At 40.1% G+C, this 21,532-nt stretch overlaps 2 protein-coding genes across 2 annotated transcripts in view; one reads left to right on the forward strand and one right to left on the reverse strand.

Annotated features, from left to right (window-relative positions):
* The first annotated feature begins 5,120 nt into the window (after positions 1–5,120).
* On the forward strand, positions 5,121–17,635 carry LOC148332440 (voltage-dependent calcium channel gamma-1 subunit-like). Its single transcript, XM_088303196.1, has 4 exons — positions 5,121–5,614; positions 14,009–14,083; positions 16,354–16,500; positions 16,570–17,635. The coding sequence occupies exons 1-4, from the start codon at positions 5,377–5,379 to the stop codon at positions 16,800–16,802; spliced, it is 693 nt and encodes a 230-aa protein (XP_088159322.1). The 5' UTR covers positions 5,121–5,376; the 3' UTR covers positions 16,803–17,635.
* Positions 17,636–18,350: 715 nt separating this feature from the next.
* helz (helicase with zinc finger) overlaps positions 18,351–21,532 on the reverse strand; it is a 29,607-nt gene continuing 26,425 nt past the window's right edge. The window contains exon 33 of the mRNA XM_088302689.1: positions 18,351–21,466. Coding sequence (XP_088158815.1) covers positions 21,111–21,466 — 356 coding nt within the window. The 3' untranslated portion in view covers positions 18,351–21,110. The remainder of the gene's footprint in view (positions 21,467–21,532) is intronic.

The following is a 21,532-nucleotide window of genomic DNA, read 5'->3' on the forward strand; positions in this document are numbered from 1 at the left end:
TGTCTTGTGACATGTGTATCTCCAAAAGTGTTTACATAAACTCCCATTTGTGTGTTGCTGGTGCTCTTACAAGAACGAACATGTTGTACAAAGGCCTGCTAAACACTGCCACGCACGTATAACGTGCGTTTTGTAAATAGAGATGTGCACATGTATTGCAAATTGCCAATGACAGAGTGTCTGACTTTTCCTGCGTGCATCCGAAGCACGTGTTCATTTATCTCCGCATAAATGTGTATCGTTTGCTCAGGGACGGTATCAAGGACAAAAATGTCATTCAAGGGAGTTGGAAAAAAAAAAAAGCAAGCATCTTCTTTGATGTTTACGTTCAAGCTTCTCATTGGACACCTATGGACACCTTAGGATCACAATGTTCACCGCATCAGCAGAGAAGACATGGATGGCTTCTGTAAAGCTGATGTTTATGCTGGTGGGCGTGTCTCTTTCTTTGAGTTTTCACCACAGATGAAGGCAAACAGGTCAGAGGAGCACATTGCGGTGTCATTCGTGCTGTTTTGAGCGCTAACATTGTCAGCCCACTGATGGCAGAAGTGCCTTCCTCTTCTGGATTTGTTTTGACGCTAGTTTGAAATAGTGCTGCGGACACATACGGGACATAAGTGGAACAACAAAGACGCGTGTTTATGTTTACAAGTACATAAGTAGATAAAAAAAATGGAACTAGTCAAGTATTTTCATTTTATTTGGATGCAATTATATTAATTCCAAAGCCTCATTTTTTTTTAAATTGAGTCCCACGACTGTTTATTATAATAATGTATATTATTTTAAAAATCACTTGTTACTGTGGGAAAATATATGTTCTAATCATAAATAAAAATGCATTTTGAAAAAGAATAAAAGCTGAACCCCTAACTGACACTCTGGAGTGAATGAGTACAGCCACAACATGCCACAAAGTCACTCTGTGGCCACTTTGAGAACTTTTTTTTTTAATTTTTCCACCATTTTTCACATGGATGAAATATTCTTATTTAGAGAATAAATGTGCAATTGAACTCAATTCAAATTCTAAAATCACGGCTTTGACACCATAAGCAATCAAACGACAGAGCCGAGAAGCAATTGTTTCTCATACCATCCGCAGTCAAGGATTCATGAAATAAAATGCACACATTTACCAATTTTAATAATGTTAGCGGGGAAAAAAAACAACTAACTACATCAACGAGGCTGAAAATCCTCCGCCACTGGAAATATGGTTTGTTTTTCTTACCGAAGCGGATCCGTTAATTGAGGCGAGGGCAAACTACGGCACGGGGGCCAAATGCGGCCCGTTAAAAATTTTGCATCCGGCCCGCCAAACTTGAAAAAAATTAAACGAATAAACCTCGTTAATGTTTTATTTACTAAATACTGTGGTGTGTCAAAGACATATATTTTGTTGTCATGCTCTTGTCAAATTTTAGAACCCATTGTGGCCCACTCAATAAGTGTGCCCACCCCTGCGTTATTTACTAAACTCTTTGTTATGAACGAGCAGCATTTGCACTTTCAAAGCTTGGGTTTTACGAAAAAAAAAATCTGTTGTTGGTTCTTTTGTTTGCACACAAGCACAGTGTTGGCCTTTTTCAGTGCAGCTTACAATAAATTTAATACAGTGACGTCATTGGAGTTTTTTTTTTTTTCTACGAGCAACTCTTGTATTGACTGCACATTTAAATTGTGTCATAAAAAATGCGTGAGATTCATTTTAGCATGCGCTGTCTAGTCGCTCCGAGAGGTTATATTTGGCTAATGATGCAAGCGTGCTGTGCTGAGACGCTCGATGGCAGACAGTCGGCCAACAAGGGGCGTTAAAGTGAAAATGCACGAGCAAAGTTAATGCTCGATCGAGCCAACAGGCGGCTGAACGCTTCCTCTCTCGTGTCTCATAACATGAGCTCAAGTAAAGCGGGAGGTGTTTGTATGCACAATCTGGAGAAATCTCGCTTCATTCTTGGTATCGTACACACTTGACTTGCCTTTTGGATTGTTCTCCGATTGAATATTTTTTTCCCAGTTTGGGAAAACTCAGTCAAACTCGGCCCCATTGGCAATTGTCGTCTGCAATTTCTTAACACTCAAGTCACTGCGCCTTGATTTAGAATGGACTTATTTTGAGTCCGCATGTGTGTGTGAATGTAGCTTCCTCATACCAAACGGGTCTTATGACCTTGTTTGCTCAGTGCTGAATTAAGTCGTCCTCTCCCTTCCGTCTATCAGATGGATCTGCCCTGACATTTGTATCCCTGATGATGCTTGAGCCCTAATTCTGCTTGTTGTGTCCAGTGAAACGTAATACCTGCACCATTAATTGACAAGAGATTGGAAGGGGTCACCTCTCCGTGCTTGTTAGCATTCGATCGAGATGCAGCAATGACACATGGAGCTGCAGCCTGATGGGGTGATTTGACAAATAGAAGATGACACCACAGTTCATTCCTCATATTTATGATACTGAAACACCATCGCCCAATGACACACACTAAAATCATTTACAGCCCGTGGGTGTTTATTTTGGGAGAAGTTTATGTGAAATATCCTGGGGGGGGGTTGGATGGCGGTTCGGGGAGTGGTTCACGTCATTATCTTTTTTTTTGCTTGACCAAAATTACAACAAAAGCAAATAGCAAAAATAGATGACTATTTTCTTGCCACATGTTTGCTAAGCCATTGGTTGAACTTCACCACACAGCAGCGAAAGGACGGCGACATCAGGAAGCATCCAGAGAGAGCGAGACGCTCCGGCGCACTCGCACATGGCTTCAATGCTGTTACCCCTCCCTGCTTTGTCCCCCAATGACCCATTCTAGAAAGTTTCATCACTTCACAATACTACAGCGAATGATGGATTAGTTGGAGTCTTTGAGTTTATTTTTATTAAACCGGATGACGGTCATTAGTGATGACTGTTGATAGTTTATGAGCAATCCTACTATGTCCAAGGGCATTACGGAAGTCTTCACACCAGTCAAACAATCCAAATTTTAGGCGCCAGGTACGGATTCCCACACAAGAAATCACTTGCCAGTTCAAAAGGATGAGAACTTCATTCAGCTTTAACCCATGAAGAAATGTTAAGTCAGATGGAGCTTCACCCCCCACCCCCCCGTGGCGAGCTTGGCTCTCCACAGGCACCCGCTCTCCTCTTAAGTTCTTGAAAGTGTAAAATGGCTGACATTTCTCCCGGCAGGGGTCTTTATTCACTGCATCCTGTGGATATTGATGCCATATAGTGGATCCGGAAACCACAGGGGTGACTTCTGTCACTGGGATGAGGCTCAGTTTAGCTAGGAGCAATCGGAGCGGCTGTATATTCTTTTCATTTGACTCGGATATTGACGCTTGACCTAATTATGTCACTTCCTGTATGTAATGGACACAAAAAAAAAAAATTAACTTAATAGTTTCGGGGGCAACTTTCCCAAAGTCTCATCCGGAAGTAGGGTAACACTTGGAGAGTGTTAGACAAAACTTTTGAAAGTCACAAATGTCACAGAAAGAGAAAAATTCAGGACCATAGTGGAATGGAAAAGACGAAAGAATAAAAAAAAACTGAAAATAAGGTGAAGGATAAAAACAGGTGGGAAATAACCAGTTGAGATATATTACAGAGCTAAGGTACAGAACGGAGAAAGTACCAACACTCAAAACTTGGATAACAACGGTTTCTTGAAGTCTTTTACGTTTTTAAAAGCTTCGCACAAATGCAGTAATTCCTTGTTTTTCGCGGTTAATTGTGAAAAGTGAAAAACCGCGAAGTAGTGGTTGACTTTTTATTATTATTAAAAGATTTTACCACCATAATTAGCGATTATTAGACCTACGATCCTAAAAAAAAATTTAAAAAAATAAATAAATACTACAATGAATACATTGATGTATTCAATATACTGAAATTGAAATTTTAAAACGAATGAACCCTGAAAAATCTAATCATTCTACACACTGTCCCTTTAAGGAGATTCTAAATAGAAACAGGCATAACAAATGGTGACTTAAAGGGAATAGTTCATCTATTAGTAGTCTTTTTCGGTACTCAGTGTTATTTGATAAGCGCTTCTCCCGATCTCACCTGTCCATCCTCACATGAATGACCTTAACATGTGTCTCGCCGAGCCGAAGCAAGCGTCGGGATTCCTCCATATTGCCATTATACCATGTCAAGTAACGACAGACTTGGCTTGTTAATTGCCAGCATTTCAGCGTGCTGACAGCTTGGCTTGGCTGCAAGAAGAAAGATTAATGTCAGCCATACATTCCTCTCCAAAAGAATTGGATCAGTGCAGCCGGTTCTTTTATCTTTGCTGTACACTTAAACCATTTGGGTCAGACATAAACTATGGAATATTGGACAAAATGTTGGGATTTTTGGTTACGATTCGATTAATTCAGCGTACATCTGGATCTAGCAGGTGCTCAGGGATCTATATTAAGCCTTTTTTTTTGTCCACCATGAGCCATGTTGTGGTATCCTGCCAGAACCAACACTGGCCCTGTATATTCACGAGTCAGCGTCTTTATATTGTATTACTTAAAGTGTAAGGCACATGAATAAAAGACACTCTAAAGCAGGCCTGAGCAAACTACGGCCCGGGGGCCACATGCGGCCCATTCAACCTTCTAATCCGGCCCGCTGAACTTGAAAAAAATTACATGAATAAACCTTGTTAATGTTTTATTTTCTGAATACTGTGGTTTTTCAATGACATATATACATAATGCGTGTGTTCATTTTCATTTAACATGAAAAAGTAAGCCGGGGTTGTGGCCGTTTGACCCAGTGCGAGCGTGACGTCACTGACCCAACGGGGTCGTCTTCACACTCTGATGATGGCGATGACAAGCTGTATGTAAATATTGTTTGCTCCGTATTTAATTAAAGGGGTCTCACAGCACACAAAAGACAGTAATATTTCAAAATAAAATACAGGCCCATATCAGTCACATTTATAGCATCACAAAGCCCCGTCCCCAATCCCCTCCCGCCCTGGCCATTTAAAAAAAAAAAAAAAAAACAACCGCCACTTACAGCTCCGCACCACCCAACACCACCGCTATCCCCGAATGCCTGCAAAGGCTTACAGTCGGTTGGGTCATCAGCTTTCCTGATCTACCTCAACAGCTGTGCCTCTAAACTTGCAGCCCCCTCAGTCGGAGAGCACATCGGAGCGAGCAGGATAAGGAGCATTAGTAGGACGGAGCAGTTTGACCCTCTTCATTTGGAAGCACAGGCACACATTCAAAACACAGACTGACAGAGAGACAAGAGCTTGCTGCTGTCTAAGTGAAGTGGAAAGGGTCGTTGAATGTGTAGACGACAAAAGATAGTTGTATTTTTTTCGCTAGAGTGAACACCGACAACCTGGGAGCATGGAAAAGCGCACCAAGATAAATATTGCCATTTTTGTGCTGCTGGTGGGCATGGCCTGCATGTTCACGGCGGTGGTGACGGACTACTGGGCCGTGCTCAGCCCTCAGGTGAAGAAAGTCAATGAGACATGCGAGGCGGCCCACTTTGGCCTTTGGAGGCTGTGTAAGAAGAATATCTACATCAGCGCTGACGACTACGAGGAGAAGCATGGATGTGGACCCATCACCCTGCCTGGAGGTGAGGCGAGGTTTCTTGTCATTGTAGTCCAATAAAACAGGTCCTTTATAGACCATGTCCACCTGGTTCCTCATTACCGGGTGTAGGGCAAGGTCATTGTTAACTCCAAAATAACGGAAAGATCAAAACATTTTTGTTAATGAAATAAAATAGAGAGAGCTTTAAAAAATAAATAATTGAAAAAAAAAAATATATATATATATATATTTAGAGAGAGAGAGATGTATTAAAAAAAACTAAAAGTAATACTAAAACTAATGACAACTGAATCAAGACAAACTATTTTTGTAAAAATTAAGTCAAAACTAACAGACCCACTGTAAAAACTAACTACTGCACAGTTAACTGAATTTAAAGGTAAAAGTCAACCTGGAATAAAAAATGATTGTGCTTCTAAGTCATACATGCTGAGTGGTGAATTCTCAACTTAAACAGTGACGGACAAATGACGGATTCAACATAGTAAAAAGAGTTTGTGACTCAAATATTACGGACGCAAATATGGCGTGTGATTAGAATTCACAGCCAAGCTTTCTTCTGATCATCCTCAAGAGTTTGAAAATAAGAGCCGCAGTTCGAAAATAAGCTGAGTTGAAAGTTGGAAACTGAAATCCATCATTCAAAATGTTGTGGGTTTTCTGCACTTGAGAAACACAGTTTCGGAAAAACGTTTAGAATTATCCTCCACTGTCTTCCACTCTGTGATTTTAAAACATTATTGTGCTTTGCAAAATATGCTGTGGAGCATCAAAGTGACAAATGAATCTGGCAGTGCTCCTTTTTGGGACAAACGGCAGGGTGACACAGACAACATCTGAGCCTCCTGAGCTAGCAGACTAACGCAGATGTGCAGCCCGTGATTGGAACCCTCAGACAGAAAAAATAAATCTAAATAAATCAATGATCAGTCTCAATAGGTTTATTTATTATTAAAATATACTTTTATAGCAACGGACTAGTCAAAATAAAATTTCCAGCATTTGATTTGTCAGTGTGAGTAAGGAATAAAAGTGCAAACGTCAATGCCATCTGAATTCTTGAAAAAAAAAAAAAAAAGTTTACGACAATTAAGTATCAAAACAATTACCTACCCTAGTGGTGGGCGATATAGGAAAAATATCATATAATTTTTGGGGATTTTCTTATCACAAATTGATAATGATTCAAATTGATCATTGATTTTTTTTTTTCAAAGTTTTTTAGACTGATTAGCACATTTATGACCATTTCATGTTAGACAAATAAAACATTTAAAAAGTAAATTAAACATTTACATAAACATGTATACAAAACCCTAAAAGACAAAAACATTTTAAGCCAACTAAGCTTTCTGAACAAGTTTCAATAATTTTTTTTCTTAAAATGTGTAGTGAACATAAACGCTAACATATCCTAAACACAAATAAAAACACAGCTCAGACTTCAGACTTCATTTTTGACTTTCAAAGCGCAATGGCTGGCAATGCAGTCAGCCTGCGAGCATCCAACGCGAATTCTACCGCAGCGTTACATCTGTAAAACATAAACGATTATTACCCATATTTATGTGCATAAGAGTAGAAATGTGAGGGGGGGATTTTCAAAAATGAAAAGAAAACTACTTTGATCCTTATTTGGAGTTGGAAACACGACCTTCCACTCTTTAAAACAATCTAATTTTTGGAGCTCAAAAAACAACGTCGTTCATTTTCATCAACATAAGACAAAGGACATATCGGTTCACGTTGTATTATGTTTCCGATTCCCATAGAAGCGTCATCCTTTGCAGTACGGTGCCGGCCCCCACGTGAACAGGTGATCTTCTTGCGTGTGACTCATGCAAATTGGAACTAATGCCGCTAACGAAGCAGAATAATTTTTTAGGTCTGCATAAGCAAGCCTGATTAGCGGCCACGGCGGCGCCGGCAGCCGTTGTTTACGAACTGAGTAAACCTGCTTGAGAGTCGTGAACCTCGCGGGGGATTCTGTGAGTCGGCTTGCTGTATTTGGAGAGGAACGTTATTGTTTATCGCAGCCACAAGTCTTTAAGGGTGGTGTCAAAAGCCAGTGATAAAAAGCAGGACTAGTACCATCAGTAATGCGGTGAGATGAGGTCATTGTGAGACACTCAGGGGGAAAATATTGCTGGAGCCACTGTTGAGGTCTTATTGGAGATTGCAGGATTACATGGCCGCCCCAGGGGGCCCATTTGATCTATTTGTCAGAATTAAAAAAAAAAATAAATTCTGATTGTAAATAATGAAAAGAAAAATAGTCTTTTCCAGTATTAAACAATTAAAAATCAACTACAGGCAAATTATAAGTACGTAACGTTTAAGTGCAAAAAGAAGTGAACAACTCATAAGTGTACAACATAAGAAAGGGAGGGCGTGTCTTAGCTCTTTGAATTCGCGTCAGCTTACGTCATATAACTTCCTGTGTGCATTCTTCTTCATTCTTATGTTCTTTTTCTGCTAACAGAGAGGTTCCACTTGATCTAAAGAAATTCCATCCTCGGCCAAATATGACATCACAGCTTGAATGAATGAGGTTTGACTTTTATGTGACCATCATTGCTGACATTAAATGAGGACAATGAACCCAGCATGCGACCAGACGGAAACACATGTAGTATTTATATAATGTATTTTATATATCGGAGGTGATGTGATGCTATGTAAAGTCTGCGGGAGGCAGTCATTAGAGATATAAATATAGGCCCCGCAAATACTCAGCTGTCCTGGCAGCCAGCCGTGGCGGTCAAGTGTTCACGACCAGTCCGAGTCTCCACTTGAGTGACGGCGCCACCTGGAAGAACCCAACTGAGTTCCAAAATGTGTTGGCTCACCAAAGCAAAAATTCGGCCCGCTGCCTTCACATTTGCAGACGTTCAAATTACCCCACACTCAACAAAAGTTGTGAGGCGTAATGCCGTCAAGAGAAACGGCTGCTGCCATTTGGCCTCCATTAAGTGCACACAGGACATGCTCTTCTCTGGAAAGAAGCATGCGGGTGGGGCATTTGCCGGCCTTCTCGGTGGTGCGGGTGTGTGTGTGTGTGTTGGGGGGGGGGGGTCTGTGATTTCCTATTCGGCGTTTCAGAGCGCTGTAATTGTGATAAACGCAACAGCCATTTTATTAGGTACATCTAATTAGCTCCGATATAAGAGCTTTACCAAATCTTTTACAAATATGGGTGAATCCTTTTCTTACTCGTGGTGAAATCCGGTCTTTTTAGTTGAACACAAAGCTGACTGTCAGGAAGCCTTGACTTAAATATGATGGATGTGGAGAAACAGGTTGATTGCGACGTCTGCCATCTAGTGGTCGAGCATTTAATTGTTTGTCACTGGCATTATTCTTGGAGAGTGGCCGAAAGCAATACTTGATGCAAGTATCTCAGCAGAAACGAACTTTGGTAGAAGTTAAAGTCACCTCTTATGAAGTCTAAATGTACCTGGTATTTTCTTTACTTAGGTCGAAATTATATTAAATGATATTAAATCCTCATGTATTTAACTCATTCACTGCCAGCCCAGGTAAAATGAAAGTACGTCTATATCCGTCAATGGTAGCGAATGAGTTAAGAATTGGATGTAAAACAGTATTAACAAAGTGAGGAGTCAGAATTTTTTTAGGCCTTTATTTATTGACTTTTTTTTTCTTTACAGCAGTGTAACCACCGCCTGACTTGCGTCTTATTTTCATGATTTCCCCATAGTGAGCTAGGCAGGACTATTCTTTCACAGTTCAGTTTCTTCCAAAAACAATTTAACTATGCATTTATTTTTTGGGCAAATGTAGAGGCATAGAAGTGAAGGTTTTTTGCATGTTCTCCCCGTGCTTGTGTGAATTTTCTCCAGCTTCCTCTCACACTCCAAAAACAAAGCAGCAATTTGCTGTCATTAGCTTGCATCAGTACTGCACATCAAATCCTGCGGACCACTAATGCATTTTATTATAATTTAGCGAAAACACTGAAAGGCATTCACATCACTGCTTCTAGAGTAAACGCCGATTTGGTGGCGTGCGCATGATCAACTATTTCGCCAACACAACTGAAGTTGTCATCACTTGTGTTATCTTACAAGGTGACAACAACCACCCTGTGATGACAAGATTAAAAAGAAGCTCCAACCGAAAATAGACCTTTGCTGTGGATGAAAATAAAAAGACTAATGACATAAAATGTGCTGAAATATGACGACTTTGGCGTCCCTCCCCGTATGATCCCTGGATAGATGACTCAGAAGGCCCATTAGGAACAAGAGTGGCTTTAAAGAGCTCTCAACACAGCCAAGTAGACTGCAATAAACAAATGTGATTGTTGCCTAGTTGACTTGTGGCAGCAGAAGCTAACAGACGGTTGCATTTAAATTTATGACGAAACAAGATGTCCATAGAATGGCTCAGGCCTCTACCGAGACCAACCTGAACAGGGTCATGACCTGGTTGCCCTACAGCGAAGGGCAATCAGCAGCCGGGACTAATCAGCTGTCGATTGCAGAAGATTAAGGAAGTGACCCGACACTAACTGGACAAAAGTCAGCTCCGTGAATCGTCAACTGTCCCGGATTAACAAATTTGAAAATGAAAATCATTTGCATCGCACACATGGAGAATGTGTCAAATTTTATGAATAATTGGGCAGACACATTTTTTCTTAATTTTTAATTGCAGACACAGCTTGTGATCCTTGTATACTTTTGCTGTACTATGAAAAAAAAACTTCCGTTAATTTTTTTCAGATTTTTTTTTATTTTTACCTAAGTGGGGTTTCTGTGTTATAAGGTATCCCCCCCAAAAAATCTGAATTGGACATGAATGCGACATATGTACCTTTATGAGGAACAAGACGCTGCCGCCCCCCCTCTGCATCGAAGGCGTGTGTGTGGAGAGGGTCCACACGTTCAAGTTCCTGGGAGTACAGATCTCCGATGACCTTTCTTGGAGTCACAACACCACAGCAGTGGTAAAGAAGGTCCGCCAACGTCTGCACTTCCTGAGAGTCCTCAGGAAATTCAACCTGGACAGGAAGCTGCTGCTGGCCTTCTACCACTCGTCCATCGAGAGCCTGCTGACGTACTGTGTCTCCACCTGGTACAGCGGCTGCACTGAGGCCGACAGAGTGAGGCTCCAGAGGACAGTCAAAACAGCGCAAAGGATTATTGGCTGCCCTCTCCCCCCACTGACGGACATCTACACCGCCCGGTGCCTCAGAAGGGCTCTCAACATCGTCAATGACAATACCCACCCAAACTCACACCTGTTCGACCTGTTGCCCTCTGGCAGGCGCTACAGATGCATCAAATCAAGGACCAATAGACTGAGAAACAGTTTCTTTCCGAGAGCCATCTCCATACTGAACTCTCACACACACACGAGACCACCCTAACCTCGCAAAACAGCATTGTGATGTGTTTCTATATGCCCTATTCAGTACTGAATTCCATTGCACTGTCTTCTTTATTTATCTAATTTATATATTTATCTGTATTATTGTTGTATTGCACTGGAGAGGGGAGCCCTCTAATCTCGTTGCACACTTGAGTACAATGACAATAAAGGGATTTCTATTTCTATTTCTATTTTATCAGGATCCTTAGCAAAATGTAATGGGCTTTTCATTGGCCCATGTGGAACACCTCAACAAAGTTTTTTTTTTTTTTTTTTCAATTGCACGACTGGACGTAGTTCACACAGTACTTTACCGTTGGGAACATTTTGAAATTGACAAAAATAGTGACACGTGCCATCCACACTTTTATTCCTATTCTCGCCAAATTGAAGCCGTCATACTTTGGTAAAACACCCAGCGACAAAATTTCATGCAATTTAGTTTCTTAATAAAAGCCAAAAAGAAACAGTAACTACTAACTAATGAATATGCAAAGGAACAGCGGTCAAAACATTGCCTTTTGGTGGCATAATACTACTATTACTATTATTATTATTTATAAAATAGTAATAAGCCTAAAGAGAGAGAGAGAGAGTCACATGTGAGCAAAAACCAGATTGAAATAGTGTTTTATCATAAATCCTGCAGACTGTAATGTTCTCTCTCCGTCACAGGCACTCTCTCGCACTTGCTCTACTCTAATAACTTTTGCAAGGCTACATTTCAACACAAATCCAAAAGCATGTATGGATTTAGTTAATGAAAGGATGTCACTTGACCTGCAAAGTGTTCCAGCACTTTTTGTTTTACAAAAGAAGTCTGAGTGTAGTGACAAAGGAAATATCCTGACATGTTGTACTTAAAAACAAAAGAATGACAAAAAGTGAAGCAAGGATTCGAATTTCAATAAACAAACTCAAAGCAAATATGAAATCGCATTGACTGCAAACATGCAAATCTCTCTAAAAAAAAAAAAAAAACAAGGTTTGACAAAGTAAAACTACTGTCAACAAGTGTGTCCTCCAAATGGGATCTTGTTGCTAAGTAACAATTGTTTCCCCCTCCTTGATAACATAGCCTCGCTTTCATTGGAAGCATTTTTAGTGCAGTGGATTTCTTGTTTGCTTTTTTGTTATTTTGACAGGATTGCGTACGAAGACACTTTGCGGTGGGGTGGCCTGAGGAGTAACTGATGAAATTTTGGTGCACATTCGGATAAATATGATTCCACGATTTAAAAAAAAAAAAAAAAAAAGTCTATGAATAATGCATAAGTCATGTCAAAAAGCAGAAGAGCTGCGAAGGTATACAATTTGCTACTCATTCTATTTTTGTATACGGCACTCCGAGATGAATCATTTCTAGTTAGGATTTGCAAACACAGTGCTGAGTATGTTTGGTAAAATGTAATTCACAGAAAATACGTCAATTTGTTGACCATATATATACTTGCCTTATTCGCTGTTCCATGTGACATTCTTTCAACTCATCTGGTTTCTGTTGGAGAAAAATTCCGTCAGTATGGTTCATAAAACACATACAGGGAAATGATGAATTCCACATGAACGCGTTGCAATGATGTATCAAGAGTGAGAGTGCATGGAAAGCGGGATTAAGGATCCACATGCATGTTGAACCTCATCGCACAACCCGCGTCACTGAAACGTGCTCCACTTTTCACGAGTTAATGCAATAGCATCTTGTCATGACGACTTTTCTGTTACACGCGTCAACATTCTCACTCCATATCACAAATATGTCGGCCTGAAACACGCCTTTTTCATGTTCAGAAAAATGCTGCCATTGAAATAAAAAGCTAATTTGTGGAAAGTGACAGAGCTTTATTGCGTAACCTCTTCTGCCCATGTCCGGTGGAATGAACCTGTCTGGACTATTACATATCAACTAACATGGCACCATGACGCAAATAGCTTCGATTGTGTCGGGAAAGGCGGCACGGTGAGCAAGTGGTTAGCAGTTCCTACATTGTCAGTTTGAATCTGGGCTCCATCACTTCTATGTGGGGTTTGCATGTTCTTCCTTGTGCTTGCGTGGTTTTACCCGAGACACTCCAGCTTTCTCACACATTTAAAAAACATGCATGGTCGGTACAGTGAAGACCCTAAAACCAGGGTGGGGTCACCAAGCTTTTGGACATTGAGAGCTACGTTTTTAGTAGTGATTAATACGATCGGCAGCAAGTTTCATTCAAACTTCTGAAATAACAAATTATATTTTAAATAAATAAAGAAATAAATACATACATACACATATATATATATATATATATATATGAACGAGTGTGTCAAATATGGGCTTTGTGAGAAAAGAATGTGGGAGAGACGTGAGAGTGTGAAGTTACTGATAGACTTGCATATTCACACACAGGTGGAGGATAATGTATATGAAGTCACATTGTGTGGGGCAAAACTTGAAGCATACTTTGGAAAAGGTTTGGAGGCTTAGCAAAAAATAACAAGGAAGATAACAGTCACAGTTCACTCAACAGCTCTTTATATTGCTTGCAAATTGTTGCACACCAGCTCTAAGTTTGAAGTTCTAAAACAAAATGACAGCTGGCGGCTTGCAACGTACACGCAGACGTGTTAATATGCTAAAGCTCTTTGAATAACTTGTTACATTGTTCGACTCAACAAGAAATTGCAGCTTAACCTCTGAAGTCGAGCACGTTTGTCCACCTCTCATTTGTTGGCATTAAAACATTTATGATAGAATATTATATATATATAACGGCCAATGTATGTATACCTGCAACCATAATGAGGACAAGCTCCACAAAAAATGGATGGATGTACTAACAGCAAAGAATGTTTCAGTTTTCCTGCTATTCATAGTCTTTTTTTCTCCCAATCCTATCTACCTAAATAAAATATTCTCATTTACAGAACATGAAGTGAGATATTAATATGCCAATGTCTTGTTCAGCTTGTTGCATTTTTACTCTCATTATGAAATGAACGAATATGTGACTGAACAGCTGTTGTTTTATCCCCTTAGATGAAAACTGCACTTACTTCGGCCACTTTACACCTGGACAGGACACCGAGATATTTGAACACAAAACCCAAAAAGGTGAGTCTCTTACCGTGGCTGACCCACCCTCGCAATGCTCTCCATTAAATACCCCAACCCAATTCGACAGTAGCTGCTGCTTTCAATCTGTCATCGTGCGCTTGTGCTGCTTTGCCACATTTGCATTCCCAGCTGCCCCCAGTGCAGCAGATGCATCGGATGCTACAAATGCGCGCATTAAGTTGCATACGCCTCCACACCCGAAACTAAAGATACTAATGCAGACATTCATAACATAAGCAACCTCCACACCCACCCTCCAACACTCACAAACAGTCCATCAGCCACGCCAGGGACACAGACGATGCAAGTTTTCTTGAATGATTGCCTCGTTGTTGCGTTATTCACTCGTGCGTGGGTGCAGTGTTGGTATACCATCAGAGCATGTTCATGACATGATCATGTCACCACAAGCGCCACTACAGTATAATGTGCTGTCTGTCAGAAATAATTCACTAAGGGAAAATAATAGAATAGTAAAACATCTGTAATCTGGAGCTTTAAATGAAGGATGTATAGTAATGGCTCAGTAACTCTTTTCAATCTGGTTACTCCTGATCAGTGGCGGGTTGTACGTTTCACACCGGGATGTTCAGTGAAGTCCTACTTACTACGATTTGAATCAATCCCCCTCATAATACCATCATTTATGACACCACGGCTGGAAAAATAATATACAGAAACACACTTACACAGTACTAAGTGAGTGTTGGACGACCTAGCTTCTCTTGAAAGGTCCGTCTTGAAAATGGCCTTGCAAGTGTATCTTCCATTAATCCACACTTTCCCTCCTTCGGCCATTGTGGTTTAAAAACGAAAGAATATATTTTAGATGTTCGAACGGTCGCCAGTTACGACTTCCGGGTATGTTGATTCCGCATAGCGCTGCCCCCACACGAGTGAGTAACCAATCACAAAACGCGTTCATCACCTGCAGCTTAAAGCTAGCGAGAAGGCTCACCGAAAGCAACTAGTGATCTGATTGGCTATCGCAACTGTCTATCAAATCTGAAAACTCAAACGCTTCGAAGAAGAGATATGCCCGCACGAATCACGACTGTATCTGAAGGCCTCGGAAAGAATAGTGCGCGCTACTGGTATTGTGAAACCTGCCTGGCAACACGAGCTAGCGTGATTCTGATTGGATAAAAACTCTCACCTAAAAAGGCAACGCTAGGATATAATATGATGTGAAGAACATGATCATGATGCATTAGCTCTAGCATCAGTTCTAATGTTACAATTCAGAGTTGTATGCAGTGCATGAACAAATCGTTCTATGCCATTATATGATCAATGTTAATTTCAAGACATGATGGAAAGTAGGCTAGTTTTGCTAACTTGACTTCAATTGCTTTTGCTTATGCCTTTTAACGACGTTGGTGTGTGCTGCAGTTTATTTGAAAGTAATTCCACCTCACAATACTGGGATGGGAAGAAGACCTACAAAATAAAAAAATAAATAAATGTGGATAGGGCTCTTTATTGTCGAACAGAGGTTAATTATGAACAATTTAGTACTTCTTTTACCGATCGTGAGCACTGAGGAATGTTGATGTTTGACACTTACGTGTTGCCAAACGTTGGTGTTAGCCTGCAAGCTGCAAAGTGACAGGAAGAGTGTACGGCCCACCTCAAGATGAAGCTTCATTCCTTTCCCCAAAAGAGTGGCTCCCCACTGGGTACGCTTCATGCGAATTGGCCGCAGGTCAAATAGCTTGCAAATGATCCACTTCCAGGCTGGGAGAGAGAAAAAAAATCTACTGCTCTTCATCTTGCTCAGGCAAACATGATCTGCAGATTCCATCACGAACATCCGAGCAGCAGATAGGATAACCTTTTTTCCCCGTTTTTCAAACATGCACTGACAGGATCATCAGTAGCAATCTGTCCACGGAATCTAAAATAGATAAAGATGACGTGATGCAAAACGGTTATTTTGCCTTGGGAAATTAAATCAGATTGGAAGTTTACTCCAATAATTACACATTGTTATTTTAACAATACAAAAGATTTTTTGTCATAGATACAGTATACTATAACACATAAGAGTTCGCATTGCATTTGTGTTGTGTCTCCCAAATAATTCATGGTGTCCCTAGCAGTGCTTGTGATGAGTCCTTCAACTCGTTTGTGCACTTTAAATGCATTCCACAAAATGTCATGCTTGTTTAACAAAATAAGGAGTGGAAGAAGAATCGCTGTATTTTTATTTATTTTTTTGCCTTTTTCAATGAATGAATGGAAAAAAAAGTGATTTGTCATTACAGAATACAACATCTCTGCTGCGGCCATCTCCATCTTCGGTGTGGCCTTCATGATTTTAGGGTCTCTGTGTTTGATTGGCTCATGCACGGGTAAAGGAAAAGGAAGACTCTACCTCCTCAAACCTTCCGGAATGTTTTTTGCCTTTTCAGGTAGGTTCCCTCGGCCAAACGCGGCCTCCACGCGGCAGGGCGACTCCTTATTCTCATTTTTCTTCCCAGGTCTATGTTTGTTCATTTCACTGGAGGTGATGCGTCAGTCGGTCAAACGCATGATCGAGAGCGAGGACACCATCTGGATCCAGTACTACTACAGCTGGTCCTTCGGCTGCGCTTGCGCCGGCTTCGTCCTCCTCTTTCTCAGCGGCATCGCCCTCCTCGTCCTCTCCATGCCACAAATGCCCAGGAACCCTTGGGAGACCTGCATGGATGCCGAGCCCGAGCAAGTAGAGTGAAAACCCGACTGATATAAGAGAGTGAAAAGAAGAAGAGTTGCAAGGACCGTTGCCATGATGGGAAGTTTACCTCTCAACCATTAAACAACTTGAATGTAGGTCTTTTGTACGGTTTCTAAAATGCGTGCGAGAAATGAAAATGAACATGTCATCTCTTAAAGCTGTTGATGATGGAAATGGAGAACACGGAGCCCGCTCGTTCACATGCAAAGAGACAGACTGGGCGAGACAGAATTTTGCAATTTTACATTAAACAGCCAAAATCTTAGGCAAGCCAGCATAATGATATGTTAAGCTATTCTCAGAACTCTTGGTTTTCATTAGTATGTGCAAGTGTACCTCAACCAGGTGTCAAATTGATTTCTTACCCCATAACTCGGAATCAAATAGTTGCATAATGTGACCATGGTGTGATTTGATAATAATTATACAGTGCATGACGTCTCTTTCCTTGTGTATGATATTGTACATATTTAGTGTTCCTCTTCTCATTTATTTTTGAGTATTTCACAAGTGACTGCAAAAAAAAAAAAAACGAGAATGTATTCATCTATTGAGTTTTAGACTAGTTGCATCAAGTTGAATTATGTTGTTTTGACGAATGTAATTGTGGAGTAAATGAACCTTCAGTTAATGAGCATCTTGGAGTTGCGAGTACAATGTTAAAAATGACTAATTACCAGATTCCAAATTTTGTATTGGCTGTTATTCATACTAAAAGCCCCCCCAATGATCCTCATGATGTGCTCTGCTGCAGCTGTGCTTGTCTCCTGTAGTGCATATTGTATCTCTCGACTAATTTTGTGAGGTTTTTATTGCCAACTGAAAAACAGAAAAATAATTTTGCTGATACATACTTTTTGGGAAAGTGACTATATATATACATATATATATATATATATATATGGGGGGGGCTTTGTCTGTTTTTAACTAACAAGGTGTGGTTGAATTTCAAATTGCTGCATATTCTGTTTGTGTGTAACTTTTTAATGAACAATAAATATGCTTGGGAAACTTGCCTTTGTGTTGATGATTGTGCAAAAAAATGAGATGATGATCCGGCAGCGTGCTGTAAGGAAAACAGTACCTGACACTGAATACATTTTTTTTAGTAGTTAGTATAATCTTAAAAGAAGAGTTCCCTTACTTTGTCAGAAGATAATTGTATTGAACAGACCAGATTTTATTTTCCCCAGTGTCGATTGTCAACAAAACCAGATGTGTAAGAAACAACATTCAGGGTTGTAGAAATATCTATTGGAAACAAGGTGCGTATAATATGGTCGTTACTTGTAATTGGTCATGTGACCACAGCGATTTGACCCCTTAGGCACTGTGATGTCATTTTTAGTTGACAGCAAGTGGCAAAATAGTCACCCAAAATGGAATAAATTAGGCTGATTTTCCTCCCCAAAATCACAATCTTAAAATGAATCACAATGTCTTTTTCATATAAAGCAACGTGATGACATTTCCCAATGGGACTAATACTTTATAAAATATGTCATTTCTGAACAGTTATGAAAGGAAACAAATAACTCAAACAAGTTTCAATAAAAACACTTTAATAGAGAAACAAAGTAAATAACCTTTAAAACACAGTCTAAATCCTTTATTATAACCACCATCAGTTGAAATGGAAAAGAGTAAAACAGATCTATTCAGTACTTTTGCACCCACATGGGATTAGCCATTGGGGTTGGGGCGTGGATGGACGTGCCAGTGAAGATTCCCTGCAGGGGGGAACAGATGAGAGCAAAGGGGATGACAGCAAGAGGTGGACACACTGAGCTATTTCTACTGGCTGGGCTGAAGTTGCTCCCCTCGTGCGCCGCTCACCGATTGCTCGACATTTGGGTTCGTCAACAAAAAGGCAACCAAATATGCTGTCGGGGAAAAAAGAAATTAATAAAGGCTAAACTGGAGGGCAATACATTTCAAGCGAAGCAACAGGTACAGAAGAGAATGTTAAAAAGAGAGGATAACCCATCTATCGTCTACTATCAGAATAAAAAAAATAAAATCCTTCAAGAGTCTTTGGGAGGCAGTGAAATATTAGTATTGCACAAGTTCAGCCGATGAGCTTCAGACACATCAGGGAGCAACCTCAGCTCGAGCCCTGCTTGGAACGCACAAACAAATGAGCGATACATTGTTGAATGACATGTCAGTAAAATAGAATAGCTGTCTTATGTCACATTGTTCACATCAAATACACTAAGAAATTTTGACCGTGTAAATGGTTGAACAAACGTTTTCTTTTCCACCCACAATTGATACAAATAAAATCAGGGATAGAAAGTCTAACAAAAAAATGACCATGCAAGAAAAAGGAAAAAAAAAATCATGATTGTAGTATAGCTGCATTGTGGCACGACAATTGTAGTACAGTAACATAAATGTAAGTATTGTACAGTGGAAGGGGGGGGGGGCTACGCAACAAAAAAATTTGTCATCTTGAACAAAATAATTGAAGACATTTTAGACTACCAACTGGAGTTTTGTATTTTGACTCAATTTTTTTTTTGTGAAATTGCATAATTAAAAAGGACATATCGCTTTGTTTGAACAGCATTTACAAAAATTCCCAAATTTGTGAAGACCTAGAAAATGCATATTTACAAGTATGCGTTTATCCAGCGCTATTAGACCCGAAGTGAGAAGAATATGGACCTCAGCAATGCAACGCAAATGCCAGCAAGAGTGGACAGAGGTCCCTATTCACATTTTAAGAAGTTTTAACTGCTGCATGAAAAATCCTGGCACAGTGTGATGATGTCACTTGTTTGAGCCAGACAGGGCAGTGAACACAAAATAGCCGCTGCTTACAGCTTTTTTTTTTTTTCATACTGGATAAATTAGTAGTTTTCTTATACGTTAAAAACTAGCACTGCCTAGCAAAATGTCTAATGAGGAAGTAAATGTCGCCCCTGACCTATTCAATTCATAAACCAATTCGGAGCAAATGAAAAGTTGATTAAGGATGTCACGTTCACATTGTTAGCAAGTAGATTGTCTTATTGGGAAAACGTATCATGATCAGTGTGTGCTACAATCAGATCTCAGCCATATCCAATACATCTTGATCACAAATGTCATTGGGTTCATATCCGTAAAAAGACATTTTCACTGGCAGTGTTTCCAATTCCTCAGAACGCCACACCACTCGGACTTCAAAAGCCGCCCTGTTCACATTCACGAACCATCACAGTACTGCGACATTCTAAACCATTACACCTTCTTGTCCTTCTACTAAGAGCACATTTCATATCCGCTCTGAAACGTTATCAAATTTCACTGGCGGTTGTGTTGATGCTGAATCGAACTGCCACAGCCTCATGTTTTCAGGAGTGAAATAGATTAAAAGCCGCCACAATGAGAGGGGATTGCTACCAAAGGAAAAAGTAAAAAAATAAAAATCTGCACTGTATTGAGATGATTAAAAAGTTAAAAAAAAAAACAACAGTATTTGTGTTGTTACTTTCAATTTAAGAGAATAATTATGACGACATCACCGTTTCACTGTTTAAAATTCAAAATGAGCTCGCTAGAATAATGGCGGGGAAACCAATACATGACAATGTTTCAAGAAGCCAAATGTGGAATATTCGGGTTAGCTGGCTGTCCAGAATGTCCAACATGTCTGAAAGGATAACAAGCGTCTACAATAATTTAAGGACATGTATGTGGCATACAATTCAGTCATTTATTGTCTTTAATGTACAGATTAGAGGAAACGGTCTATCTACTTCTATACACTTCTCCATGTAGATTGTGTCAGCTGACCACTTAGCTTTTGACCCTAGCCACAACTAGAGTAGTACAAAAAATAAAAGTGAAAACAACAAGCTTGACAGAAATGCAAACACGTGTGTTTAGTAACCAGCAAAACCAACTTCAATATGGAAGTAAAAATGCAGGGAAAGCTAAGTGGCCAACCAAAATTTCTTTAAAATTTTTAATCCTTTTTTTTTTCTTAGCATTACGTACATATACAATTGTAGATAATATAAGTATATATGTTCATATATACATAATGACTATGTATATATTGCAGTAATGCATTCATTATATATACTTGTTTTCTTCACAGATATGTGAAATAAGAGAAACGCTTACAGATAAAAGGTTTAAAAAGGAACAAAATGCAGAAAACAAATTTACTGATAGAAACGATTTGTAAATGAACTGCACTATTTTTTTGGGAGGTATTTTCCAAGACGAGATTTTTCTTTTTTTTTTTTTTATTTTTAAGTTTGTTTTTTTGTTTTATATTTTAGCGTGTATATATAGGGTAGAGGGTGACGCTCATTTGAAATAGGAATAGTAGCCATTGCTACCATCTGAACTTCCTATACTGAGCTCCTGAAGGAGCGAGAGTGGGTCGCTGTTCTTTTTGGCCTGCTCGGGGCGAAGGGCGCGTGGTTTGGGTGGAGCGCGGAGAGCACTGGCATAGGACATAGTGGGTGCTTTGTTTAAATTTGGAGTTGCCTGCACGGGCTCTGCGGGAGCCTGCTGTGGCTGCTGCTGCTTGTTATTGTTGGGCATGAGGGGCGGGAACTGTCCAGGGTGCTGAAGGGAGTTGAGCGCGTGGGGGTGTGTCGGTTGTGCTGCCGGGGGCTCCGCCTTCACCTGCTCCTCCATCTGACGGAGGGCCTTGGAAGCTGGCAAAATCACAAAGAGAGTAACATCACATATGCGGCACACAAAGGAATAAGCTGCCAAGAGAA

Source organism: Idiotropiscis lumnitzeri, chromosome 8 (genome assembly GCF_059441095.1).
Source record: "Idiotropiscis lumnitzeri isolate Australia: NSW breed Sydney's pygmy pipehorse chromosome 8, RoL_Ilum_1.0, whole genome shotgun sequence".
In the NCBI taxonomy this organism is placed as follows: Eukaryota; Metazoa; Chordata; class Actinopteri; order Syngnathiformes; family Syngnathidae; genus Idiotropiscis; species Idiotropiscis lumnitzeri.

Excerpts from the sequence above, each read along its gene's own strand:
- LOC148332440 (XM_088303196.1), top strand. The coding sequence starts at position 5,377 with ATGGAAAAGCGCACCAAGATAAATATTGCCATTTTTGTGCTGCTGGTG. Across the intron at positions 14,084-16,353 it reads TGAACACAAAACCCAAAAAG|AATACAACATCTCTGCTGCG; the intron begins GTGAGTCTCTTA and ends TTGTCATTACAG. Across the intron at positions 16,501-16,569 it reads AATGTTTTTTGCCTTTTCAG|GTCTATGTTTGTTCATTTCA; the intron begins GTAGGTTCCCTC and ends TTTTCTTCCCAG.